We start from the raw sequence: 13,465 nt of genomic DNA, 5'->3' as shown, positions 1-13,465 counted from the left end.
CCTAACCCTCAGCCTATAGAACTCCCTCCCTGGTCCTAACCCTCAGCCTATTAACTCCCTCCCTGGTCCTAACCCTCAGCCTATTGAACTCCCTCCCTGGTCCTAACCCTCAGCCTATTAACTCCCTCCCTGGTCCTAACCCTCAGCCCATAGAACTCCCTCCCTGGTCCTAACCCTCAGCCTATTAACTCCCTCCCTGGTCCTAACCCTCAGCCTATTAACTCCCTCCCTGGTCCTAACCCTCAGCCTATTAACTCCCTCCCTGGTCCTAACCCTCAGCCTATTAACTCCCTCCCTGGTCCTAACCCTCAGCCTATTGAACTCCCTCCCTGGTCCTAACCCTCAGCCTATTGAACTCCCTCCCTGGTCCTAACCCTCAGCCTATTAACTCCCTCCCTGGTCCTAACCCTCAGCCCATAGAACTCCCTCCCTGGTCCTAACCCTCAGCCTATTGAACTCCCTCCCTGGTCCTAACCCTCAGCCTATATAACTCCCTCCCTGGTCCTAACCCTCAGCCTATTAACTCCCTCCCTGGTCCTAACCCTCAGCCTATAGAACTCCCTCCCTGGTCCTAACCCTCAGCCTATTAACTCCCTCCCTGGTCCTAACCCTCAGCCCATAGAACTCCCTCCCTGGTCCTAACCCTCAGCCCATAGAACTCCCTCCCTGGTCCTAACCCTCAGCCTATTGAACTCCCTCCCTGGTCCTAACCCTCAGCCTATTAACTCCCTCCCTGGTCCTAACCCTCAGCCCATAGAACTCCCTCCCTGGTCCTAACCCTCAGCCTATTAACTCCCTCCCTGGTCCTAACCCTCAGCCTATTGAACTCCCTCCCTGGTCCTAACCCTCAGCCTATAGAACTCCCTCCCTGGTCCTAACCCTCAGCCCATAGAACTCCCTCCCTGGTCTTAACCCTCAGCCTATTAACTCCCTTCCTGGTCCTAACCCTCAGCCTATATAACTCCCTCCCTGGTCCTAACCCTCAGCCCATAAAACTCCCTCCCTGGTCCTAACCCTCAGCCCATAGAACTCCCTCCCTGGTCCTAACCCTCAGCCCATAGAACTCCCTCCCTGGTCCTGACCCTCAGCCTATAGAACTCCCTCCTGGTCCTAACCCTCAGCCCATAGAACTCCCTCCCTGGTCCTAACCCTCAGGCCATAGAACTCCCTCCCTGGTCCTAACCCTCAGCCTATAGAACTCCCTCCCTGGTCCTAACCCTCAGCCCATAGAACTCACTCCCTGGTCCTAACCCTCAGCCCATAGAACTCACTCCCTGGTCCTAACCCTCAGCCCATAGAACTCCCTCCCTGGTCCTAACCCTCAGCCCATAGAACTACCTCGCTGGTCCTAACCCTCAGCCTATAGAACTCCCTCCCTGGTCCTAACCCTCAGCCTGTAGAACTCCCTCCCTGGTCCTAACCCTCAGCCCATAGAACTCCCTCCCTGGTCCTAACCCTCAGCCCATAGAACTCCCTCCCTGGTCCTAACCCTCAGCCCATAGAACTCCCTCCCTGGTCCTAACCCTCAGCCTATAGAACTCCCTCTCTGGTCCTAACCCTCAGCCCATAGAACTCCCTCTCTGGTCCTAACCCTCAGCCCATAGAACTCACTCCCTGGTCCTAACCCTCAGCCCATAGAACTCACTCCCTGGTCCTAACCCTCAGCCCATAGAACTCCCTCTCTGGTCCTAACCCTCAGCCTATAGAACTCCCTCCCTGGTCCTAACCCTCAGCCTATAGAACTCCCTCCCTGGTCCTAACCCTCAGCCCATAGAACTCCCTCTCTGGTCCTAACCCTCAGCCTATAGAACTCCCTCTCTGGTCCTAACCCTCAGTCCCACAGCAGGACACTCAGCCTGTGTCTCTAACGGTCACTGTCTCTTTTTTAGGTGGGAGCTGAACGCCATGACCACCAACAGTAACATCAGCAGACCTATCTTCTCCTCTCATGGCTAAACTGACCCAGAACACCAGGGCTGAACTGACCTCAAAACTACCACAATACCAGAACACCAGGGCTGAACTGACCCAAAGCTACCACAATACCAGAACACCAGGGCTGAACTGACCCAGAGCTACCACAGTACCAGAACACCAGGGCTGAACTGACCCAGAGCTAGCTGGCTGTCATAGTACCAGAAGATTATCCACCGTCTGAGCTGGCCTTTGACACTACTAGAACCTGGCAGAGAACCCTACGGTCTGGCCTTAACCAAGTGCACTTAGCTCCAGCAGTATCAGGGCTGACTCCACCAGAACCTTAACGCTCTGAAGTCCTGTCAGTAAAACCATGTTTCTGGTTGTCCTAGGTCTGGTTCTCTACCTGCCAGGGCTGTTTGAATCTACTGGACCTGAAGACCAGGAGGCTGTCTGCCTGTCTGTTTTTACAGTAACATTTTGATCTGGTCTGAATTGGAGTTTTCTTCTTCCTTGGATTGTCTATCTATCGCTCTCTCTCTCTCTCGCTTCTCTTGTTGTCCTCCCTGGACACTATCAGGAGGGGGTGAATGGTGCATTAGTATCTGGGTTTGTGTTGCTCTCTTTCTCAATGTGAATCACCTTGATCGTTTTACCAGTATTACGACAAGCAGAACATATTCTTCACTCAACACTGATTTCTCTTTCTTGAAAGAGTTGCAGAAGTGAATGCTGACATTTTGACATTTAGTTTTCTCTGCTCCGTACTCTCTCCTGACTGATCAAATGTCTGTGATGATTACCATATATTTAAAGGGGCACCCCTCCATCATTGGTTTTGTTTAACAGCTCATCAGGGAAGGAACAGAAGTTCTGAACTCCAAATATTCTGAGTGGATAACTAACCTCTCTTCTCTCTGTGGAGGTGAAATACGTGTCATCCCACTGTACCAGCTGAGAGAATGCCTCTAGAATGCATCCGTCACAGCCAACCACCGTAGAACCCCATACGGCTGTGCTGCTCACTGCTTACAGCTGACTCTAGAAGTTAGAATAAGCTTAACAAAGTTAAAAGTTCCATTCATCTCCTGGTTAGTCTTTAACTGTCACTCGTGCAACAGGTGAAGATTTTGGACCCACCACATGGAGCCTGCCTGTTGAACAAACCTAGAATACAACATTGGGTGTAGAGGGCAGTACTATAGTACTATTCTATATTACTACTAGGGTACTACAGCACTATACTGCTACTAGGGTACTATACTACTGGGTACTATAGTAATATACTACTGCTATACTACTAGGGTACTGTAGTATTAGGCTACTATAGTACTTTACTACTACTACTACACTGCTAGGGTACTATAGTACTATACTACTAGGGTGCTATAGTACTATACTACTAGGGTACTATAATACTACTGTGGTATACTGTTACACTACTGGGGTACTATAGTAATATACTACTGCTATACTACTAGGGTACTGTAGTATTAGGCTACTATAGTACTTTACTACTACTACTACACTGCTAGGGTACTATAGTACTATACTACTACTATACTACTAGGGTGCTATAGTACTATACTACTAGGGTACTATAATACTACTGTGGTATACTGTTACACTACTGGGGTACTATAGTATTATACTACTGGAGTACCCTAGTAGTACAGTAGTAGTGTAGTACTACAGTATCCTAGTAGTAGTATAGAATGATAGTACCCTAGTAGTACAGGGTACTGTAGTAATATACTACTGTACTACTAGGGTACTGTACTACTAGTAATACTATACTACTTCAATGCTAGGGTACTATCGTACTATACCATAAACACCTGTCCTACACCTTCCTGGCATTAGCCATCTATTTTAGCCCAGGCAGAAGAACAGCTATTTAATTAACCCCTAGGTGCTTCCCTGCTGATCAACATGCATACCTTCAGCCCCTGCTGATCAACATGCATACCTTCAGCCCCTGCTGATCAACATGCATACCTTCAGCCCCTGCTGATCAACATGCATACCTTCAGCCCCTGCTGATCAACATGCATACCTTCAGCCCCTGCTGATCAACATGCATACCTTCAGCCCCTGCTGATCAACATGCATACCTTCAGCCCCTGCTGATCAACATGCATACCTTCAGCCCCTGCTGATCAACATGCATACCTTCAGCCCCTGCTGATCAACATGCATACCCTCAGCCCTACTGATCAACATGCATACCTTCAGCCCTACTGATCAACATGCATACCTTCAGCCCCTACTGATCAACATGCATACCTTCAGCCCCTGCTGATCAACATGCATACCTTCAGCCCTACTGATCAACATGCATACCTTCAGCCCTGCTGATCAACATGCATACCTTCAGCCCCTGCTGATCAACATGCATACCTTCAGCCCCTGCTGATCAACATGCATACCTTCAGCCCTACTGATCAACATGCATACCTTCAGCCCTACTGATCAACATGCATACCTTCAGCCCCTACTGATCAACATGCATACCTTCAGCCCCTGCTGATCAACATGCATACCTTCAGCCCTACTGATCAACATGCATACCTTCAGCCCTACTGATCAACATGCATACCTTCAGCCCTGCTGATCAACATGCATACCTTCAGCCCCTGCTGATCAACATGCATACTTTCAGCCCTACTGATCAATATATGCCATTTAGCAGACGCTTTTATCCAAAGCGACTTAGTCATGTGTGCATACATTCTACGTATGGGTGGTCCCGGGGATCGAACCCACTACCCTGGCGTTACAAGCGCCATGCTCTACCAACTGAGCTACAGAAGGACCACCATGCATACCTTCAGCCCTACTGATCAACATGCATACCTTCAGCCCCTGCTGATCAACATGCATACCTTCAGCCCCTACTGATCAACATGAATACCTTCAGCCCCTACTGATCAACATGCATACCTTCAGCCCCTACTGATCAACATGCATACCTTCAGCCCTACTGATCAACATGCATACCTTCAGCCCCTACTGATCAACATGCATACCTTCAGCCCCTACTGATCAACATGAATACCTTCAGCCCCTACTGATCAACATGAATACCTTCAGCCCCTACTGATCAACATGAATACCTTCAGCCCCTACTGATCAACATGCATATCTTCAGCCCTACTGATCAACATGCATAACTTCAGCCCCTGCTGATCAACAATGGATGAGGACTAAAGCTAGAGTAGAAATGTACTGCAGATATACAAAAACAGTGTTGAGCTGGGGCAGGTCATCCTCCACCCTACCTGACCACCCTCCAACCTACCTGATCAACACACCTCCACCCTACCTGACCAACCTCCATACCTTCAGCCCTCCACCCAACATGACATACCTTCACCCTACCTGACCACCATCCACCCTACCTGACCTCCTCCATCTACCATGCACCCTCCACCTTACCTGACCACCCTCCACCCTACCTGACCACCTCTCCACCCTACCTGACCACCCTCCACCCTACCTGACCACCCTCCACCCTACCTGACCACCCTCCACCCTACCTGACCACCTTATACCCTACCTGACCACCTTATACCCTACCTGACCACCCTCCACCCTACCTGACCACCCTCCACCCTACCTGACCACCCTCCACCCTACCTGACCACCCTCCACCCTACCTGACCACCCTCCACCCTACCTGACCACCCTCCACCCTACCTGACCACCCTCCACCCTACCTGACCACCCTCCACCCTACCTGACCACCTTCCACCCTACCTGACCACCCTCCACCCTACCTGACCACCCTCCACCCTACCTGACCACCTTATACCCTACCTGACCACCCTCCACCCTACCTGACCACCCTCCACCCTACCTGACCACCCTCCACCCTACCTGACCACCTTATACCCTACCTGACCACCCTCCACCCTACCTGACCACCCTCCACCCTACCTGACCACCCTCCACCCTACCTGACCACCCTCCACCCTACCTGACCACCTTATACCCTACCTGACCACCCTCCACCCTACCTGACCACCCTCCACCCTACCTGACCACCCTCCACCCTACCTGACCACCCTCCACCCTACCTGACCACCCTCCACCCTACCTGACCACCCTCCACCCTACCTGACCACCTCCACCCTACCTGACCACCCTCCACCCTACCTGACCACCCTCCACCCTACCTGACCACCCTCCACCCTACCTGACCACCCTCCACCCTACCTGACCACCCTCCACCTTACCTGACCACCCTCCACGACCACCCTCCACCCTACCTAACCACCCTCCACCCTACCTGACCACCCTCCACCCTACCTAACCACCCTCCACCTTACCTAACCACCCTCCACCCTACCTGACCACCTTATACCCTACCTGACCACCCTGACCACCCTCCAACCTACCTGACCACCCTCCACCCTACCTGACCACCCTCCACCCTACCTGACCACCCTCCACCCTACCTGACCACCCTCCACCCTACCTAACCACCCTCCACCCTACCTGACCACCCTCCACCCTACCTGACCACCCTCCACCCTACCTGACCACCCTCCACCCTACCTGACCACCCTCCACCCTACCTGACCACCCTCCACCCTACCTGACCACCCTCCACCCTACCAGACCACCTTATACCCTACCTGACCACCCTCCACCCTACCTGACCACCCTCCACCCTACCTGACCACCCTCCACCCTACCTGACCACCCTCCACCCTACCTGACCACCCTCCACCTTACCTGACCACCCTCCACCCTACCTGACCACCCTCCACCCTACCTGACCACCCTCCACCCTACCCGACCACCTTATACCCTACCTGACCACCTTATACCCTACCTGACCACCCTCCACCCTACCTAACCACCCTCCACCCTACCTAACCACCCTCCACCCTACCTAACCACCCTCCACCCTACCTGACCACCCTCCACCCTACCTGACCACCTTATACCCTACCTGACCACCCTCCACCCTACCTGACCACCCTCCACCCTACCTGACCACCCTCCACCCTACCTGACCACCCTCCACCCTACCTGACCACCCTCCACCTTACCTGACCACCCTCCACCCTACCTGACCACCCTCCACCCTACCTGACCACCCTACCAGACCACCTTATACCCTACCTGACTCCCCTCCACCCTACCTGACCACCCTCCACGCTACTTGACCACCCTCCACCCTACCTGACCACCCTCCACCCTACCTGACCACCCTCCACCCTACCTGACCACCCTCCACCCTACCCGACCACCCTCCACCCTACCTGACCACCCTCCACCCTACCCGACCACCTTCCACCCTACCTGACCACCTTATACCCTACCTGACCACCCTCCACCCTACCTAACCACCCTCCACCCTACCTGACCACCCTCCACCCTACCTGACCACCCTCCACCCTACCTAACCACCCTCCACCCTACCTGACCACCCTCCACCTTACCTGACTACCCTCCACCCTACCTAACCACCCTCCACCCTACCTAACCACCCTCCACCCTACCTGACCACCCTCCACCCTACCTGACCACCTTATACCCTACCTGACCACCCTCCACCCTACCTGACCACCCTCCACCCTACCTGACCACCCTCCACCCTACCTGACCACCCTCCAACCCTACCTGACCACCCTCCACCTACCTGACCCCTCCACCCTACCTGACCACCCTCCACCCTACCTGACCACCCTCCACCCTACCTGACCACCCTCCACCCCTACCTGACCACCTTATACCCTACCTGACCACCCTGACCACCCTCCAACCTACCTGACCACCCTCCACCCTACCTGACCACCCTCCACCCTACCTGACCACCCTCCACCCTACCTGACCACCCTCCACCCTACCTAACCACCCTCCACCCTACCTGACCACCTTCTACCCTACCTGACCACCCTCCACCCTACCTGACCACCCCCCAACCTACCTGACCCCTCCACCCTATCTGACCACCCTCCATGCTATCTGACCACCTTATACCCTACCTGACCACCCTCCACCCTACCTGACCACCCTCCAACCTACCTGACCCCCTCCACCCTATCTGACCACCCTCCATGCTATCTAACCACCCTCCACCCTACCTAACCACCCTACCAGACCACTTTATACCCTAGCTGACCACCCTCCACCCTACCTGACCACCCTCCACCCTACCCGACCACCTTTTACCCTACCTGACCACCCTCCACCCTACCTGACCACCCTCCACCCTACCTGACCACCCTCCACCCTACCTGACCACCCTCCACCCTACCTGACCACCCTCCACCCTACCTGACCACCTTATACCCTACCTGACCACCCTCCACCCTACCTGACCACCCTCCACCCTACCTGACCACCCTCCACCCTACCTGACCACCCTCCACCCTACCTGACCACCCTATACCCTACCTGACCACCCTCCACCCTACCTGACCACCCTCCACGCTATTTGACCACCCTCCACCCTACCTGACCACCCTCCACCCTACCTGACCACCCTCCACCTTACCTGACCACCCTCCACCCTACCCGACCACCCTCCACCCTACCTGACCACCCTCCACCCTACCCGACCACCTTATACCCTACCTGACCACCTTATACCCTACCTGACCACCCTCCACCCTACCTGACCACCCTCCACCCTACCTGACCACCCTCCACCCTACCTGACCACCCTCCACCCTACCTAACCACCCTCCACCCTACCTGACCACCCTCCACCCTACCTGACCACCCTCCACCCTACCTGACCACCCTCCACCCTACCTGACCACCCTCCACCCTACCTGACCACCCTCCAACCTACCTAACCACCCTTCACCCTACCTGACCACCTTATACCCTACCTGACCACCCTCCACCCTACCTGACCACCCTCCACCCTACCTGACCACCCTCCAACCTACCTGACCACCCTCCAACCTACCTGACCCCCTCCACCCTACCTGACCACCCTCCACCTCTGACTGACCCCCTGACCCTACACCCTCCACCCTACCTGACCACCCTCCACCCTACCTGACCACCCTCCACCCTACCTGACCACCCTCCACCCTACCTGACCACCCTCCACCCTACCTGACCACCCTCCACCCTACCTGACCACCCTCCACCCTACCTGACCACCTTATACCCTACCTGACCACCCTCCACCCTACCTGACCACCCTCCACCCTACCTGACCACCCTCCACCCTACCTGACCACCCTCCACCCTACCTGACCACCTCCACCCTACCTGACCACCTCCACCCTACCTGACCACCCTCCACCCTACCTGACCACCTCCACCCTACCTGACCACCCTCCACCCTACCTGACCACCCTCCACCCTACCTGACCACACCTACCCTACCTGACCACCTTATACCCTACCTGACCACCCTCCACCCTACCTGACCACCCTCCACCCTACCTGACCACCCTCCACCCTACCTGACCACCCTCCACCCTACCTGACCACCTTATACCCTACCTGACCACCCTCCACCCTACCTGACCACCCTCCACCCTACCTGACCACCCTCCACCCTACCTGACCACCCTCCACCCTACCTGACCACCCTATACCCTACCTGACCACCTTATACCCTACCTGACCACCCTCCACCCTACCTGACCACCCTCCACCCTACCTGACCACCTTATACCCTACCTGACCACCTTATACCCTACCTGACCACCCTATACCCTACCTGACCACCTTATACCCTACCTGACCACCCTATACCCTACCTGACCACCTTATACCCTACTTATTTTGGTTTCATTTTTTTATACCAAAGAAAAGAAGTGACAGGCAACAATACAGATCAAATCAATAATAAATGTTGTGCAGGTTGGAAGGGATGATTTAAAAACAACACCTCCAAAAACAATATACAATACAGATGTAGACAAAGGTTTGTTTAAACAGATAACAAAACCTACTAATTATGAATGTATAAATTAATCAGTAATCATTAAACAAATAAATACATATTTTTGTTTTGTTTAAATGTGAGAGTTGGGCTATATGGAAGGGGTTACTGAGTAGTTTGGTTCATCAAGCTGAACTCCAGTCTTCACTTGAAGTTATTGAGGGATGATGATGTTTTGGCAATGTGAAGATAAAAATTCCAGAGTACCTCTGTACCTGATAGAGAATTGATTAAATGAGGTGTGACAGTGGGGAGGGTGAACGTTATATAGATTAATTTTATAATGAACCTGGAAGAATCCATTGAAGGGTTTAGGTCAACTGTCTTGGAGGTTTGAGTATATGTAGATGAAAGTGCATAATTGGTGTACATTAATGTTGTAAATAGACAAGATATTGTGTTTCTTAAACAAAGCTGCAGATGGAGCCAGGTAATTAGAGTAGGTGTCTAGTCATGCACATTTCTTTTGTATGATGAGTAATTTGTGTAGGTAGAAGGCATATCTACTGGCCCAGACAATATTACAGTAAATGAGATCTGGGTAACTGAAGCTCCAGTATAGAGATCTGGGTAACTGAAGCTCCAGTATAGAGATCTGGGTAACTGAAGCTCCAGTATAGAGATCTGGGTAACTGAAGCTCCAGTATAGAGATCTGGGTAACTGAAGCTCCAGTATGGAGTTAGGAAGCCTGATGAACCAAACCACTCATCTATCTGATATCAACACATTTCATCACTTTAATGCAGACTGAATGGGATCTTTCCAGGGTAACTTGTCATCTATTAAAACTCCCTGGAATCTAGTGGATGTGACTTGTTCCGTTTCATTCACACCAGTTGAGATTCTGGCTCTTTAACAATATTTCTTATTCTTACTATTGAATACAATAACATAGGATTTTTTTATATTTAAAGATGAATTGTGTATTTGGAACCATTCAGAAAATGTGGCAATGCCTGTGTTAGCTTAATTAATTAGTGAATCAAAATGATTGTGTTATAAAATCTAATTGGTGTCATCAGCAAAGGGAATGAGAAGTACAGTAGAAGACATAGCAGTAAGGTTATTGATATAGTTTAGTATGTTATGGTAGAAGACACAGTAACAAGGTTATTGATATAGATTAGTATGGATTGTTAGACGACACAGTAACAAGGTTATTGATATAGATTAGTATGGAATGGTAGAAGACACAGCAACAAGGTTATTGATATAGATTAGTATGGATTGGTAGACGACACAGCAACAAGGTTATTGATATAGATTAGTATGGATTGGTAGACGACACAGCAACAAGGTTATTGATATAGATTAGTATGGATTGGTAGAAGACACAGCAACAAGGTTATTGATATAGATTAGTATGGATTGGTAGAAGACAGCAACAAGGATATAGATTAGTATGGAATGGTAGAAGACACAGTAACAAGGTATTGATATAGATTTGTATGTTAAGGTAGAAGACACAGCAACAAGGTTATTGTTATAGATTAGTATGGTAGAAGACTCAGCAGTAAGGTTATTGTTATAGATTAGTATGGTGGAAGACTCAGCAGTAAGGTTATTGATATAGATTAGTGTGGTAGAAGACCCAGCAGTAAGGTCATTGAAATAGATTAGTATGGTAGAAGACCCAGCAGTAAGGTCATTGATATAGATTAGTATGGTAGAAGACCCAGCAGTCAGGTTATTGATATAGATTAGTATGGTAGAAGACCCAGCAGTCAGGTTATTGATATAGCTTAGTATGGTGGAAGACCCAGCAGCAAGGTTATTGATATAGAGTTGAAGTCTGAAGTTTACATACACTTAGGTTGGAGTCATTAAAACTCATTTCTCAACCACTCCACACATTTCTTGTTAACAAACTATGGTTTTGGCAAGTCGGTTAGATCTACTTTGTGCGTGACACAGGTCATTTTTCCAACAATTGATTACAGACAGATTATTTCACTTCTAATTCACTATATCACAATTCCAGTGGGTCAGAAGTTTACATGCACTAAGTTGACTGTGTGTAAAATTCCAGAAAATGATGTCATGGCTTTAGAAGCTTCTGATAGGCTAATTGACATCATTTGAGTCAATTGGAGGTGTACCTGTGGATATATTTCAAGGCCTACCTTCAAACTCAGTGCCTCTTTGCTTGACATTGGAAAATCAACAGAAATCAGACAAGACCTCAGAAAAATATTTGAGACCTTCAAAAGCCTGGTTCATCCTTGGGAGAAATTTCCAAACGCCTGAAGGTACCACGTTCATCTGTACAAACAATAGTACGCAAGTATAAACACCATGGGACCACGCTCCAAAACCGCCGTAAAATAGCCAGATTACGGTTTGCAACTGCACATGGGGGCAAAGATGGTTCTTTTTGGAGAAATGTCCTCTGGTCTGATAATACAAAAATAGAACTGTTTGGCCATAATGACCATCGTTATGTTTGGAGGAAAAAGGGGGAGGCTTGCAAGCCAAAGAACACCATCCCAACCGTGAAGCACGGGGGTGGTAGCATCATGTTTGCTGCAGGAGGGTCTGGTGCACTTCACAAAATAGATGGCATCATGACGGAGTAAAATGATGTGGACATATTGAAGCAACATCTTAAGACATCAGTCAGGAAGTTAAAGCTTGGTCGCAAATGGGTCTTCCAAATGGACAATGACCCCAAGCATACTTCAGAAGTTGTGGCAAAATGGCTTAAGGACAACAAAGTCATTGGAGTGGCCATCACAAAGCCCTGACCTCAACCCTATAGAAAGGTTTTGGGCAGAACTGAGAAAGTGTGTGTGAGCAAGGAGGCCTACAAACCTCACTCAATACACCAGGTCTGTCAGGAGGAATGGGCCAGAATTCACCCAACTTATTGTGGGAAGCTTGTGGAAGGCTACCCGAAACGTTTGACCCACATTAAACCATTTAAAGGCAACGCTACTAAATACTAATTGAGTGTATGTAAACTTCTGACCCACTGGGAATGTGATGAAAGAAATAAAAGCTGAAATAAATATTTCTGTCTTCGATTATTCTGACATTTCACATTCTTACAATAAAGTGTTGATCCTAACTGACCTAAGAATCTTTCATTGTTGTTGAATGTTTCACTCAAACACAAATAAAGGTGCATTCTTTGGAGGCGGGACTGAGACAGGTAATGGCGGACTGAACAAAGATAAAAACGTAATATTCAATATCGGCAAGTTAGACTAAAATATTAGCACTACACAATCTGGTGGGTGATGACCTTCAATCTGGATAACAACACAAAACAAATCTTAAGACTAGAGACATTTATCGACAAATATTAGGAAGACAAGCAGCACCGAAACATGACGTAGGGTAAGACAGGGGAACCGATTTCAAAACGAAAACGTGACTCTTCTACAGAGACAGACAATTCAATATTTTCACCCCGTCACATTCGTCGTAACGAGGAGACCAAGGCGCAGCGTGATTGGAATACATTCTTCTTTTATTAAAACGAAGAACACTTAAACAAACGAACAAAATGAACATGAAGCTATAAACAACTAGTGCTGACATTTAACTACACATAGATAATAACCCACAAAATACCCAAGGAATATGGCTACCGAAATATGGTCCCCAATCAGTGACCACAA

At 50.1% G+C, this 13,465-nt stretch overlaps 1 protein-coding gene and 2 long non-coding RNA genes across 30 annotated transcripts in view; 2 read left to right on the top strand and 1 right to left on the bottom strand.

Annotated features, from left to right (window-relative positions):
• The window catches only part of klhdc3 (kelch domain containing 3), a 166,218-nt gene extending 162,404 nt beyond the window's left edge, over positions 1–3,814 (top strand). The window contains exon 11 of the mRNA XM_052477433.1: positions 1,890–3,814. Coding sequence (XP_052333393.1) covers positions 1,890–1,956 — 67 coding nt within the window. The 3' untranslated portion in view covers positions 1,957–3,814. The remainder of the gene's footprint in view (positions 1–1,889) is intronic.
• A 157-nt stretch (positions 3,815–3,971) lies between these two features.
• On the bottom strand, positions 3,972–9,733 carry LOC127911268 (uncharacterized). 27 transcript variants are annotated; one of them, XR_008077652.1, is made up of 14 exons: positions 9,597–9,733; positions 9,352–9,516; positions 8,749–8,882; positions 8,509–8,648; positions 8,349–8,468; positions 8,209–8,268; positions 7,446–7,510; positions 7,291–7,365; positions 6,818–7,070; positions 6,638–6,677; positions 6,378–6,477; positions 4,976–5,218; positions 4,289–4,431; positions 3,972–4,089 (listed from the first exon to the last, which is right to left on the bottom strand). It is a non-coding gene; the product is annotated as an uncharacterized LOC127911268 (long non-coding RNA). The 27 variants fall into 27 exon arrangements; XR_008077669.1 differs by lacking the exons at positions 6,818–7,070; positions 8,349–8,468 and adding an exon at positions 8,309–8,348 and having other exon boundaries at positions 6,638–6,817; positions 7,351–7,490; positions 8,549–8,588; XR_008077661.1 differs by lacking the exons at positions 6,818–7,070; positions 8,349–8,468 and having other exon boundaries at positions 6,638–6,817; positions 7,351–7,490; positions 8,209–8,328; positions 8,489–8,648.
• On the top strand, positions 9,320–12,913 carry LOC127911269 (uncharacterized). Of its 2 annotated transcripts, none has more exons than XR_008077675.1 (2): positions 9,320–11,045; positions 11,140–12,913. It is a non-coding gene; the product is annotated as an uncharacterized LOC127911269 (long non-coding RNA). The 2 variants fall into 2 exon arrangements; XR_008077676.1 differs by having other exon boundaries at positions 9,320–11,092.
• The last annotated feature ends 552 nt before the right edge of the window (positions 12,914–13,465 follow it).

This window comes from Oncorhynchus keta, chromosome 24, assembly GCF_023373465.1.
Source record: "Oncorhynchus keta strain PuntledgeMale-10-30-2019 chromosome 24, Oket_V2, whole genome shotgun sequence".
NCBI classification, from domain to species: domain Eukaryota; kingdom Metazoa; phylum Chordata; class Actinopteri; order Salmoniformes; family Salmonidae; genus Oncorhynchus; species Oncorhynchus keta.
Note: the sequence above shows the minus strand (reverse complement) of the source record. Positions and strands in the feature narration are given on the sequence as shown.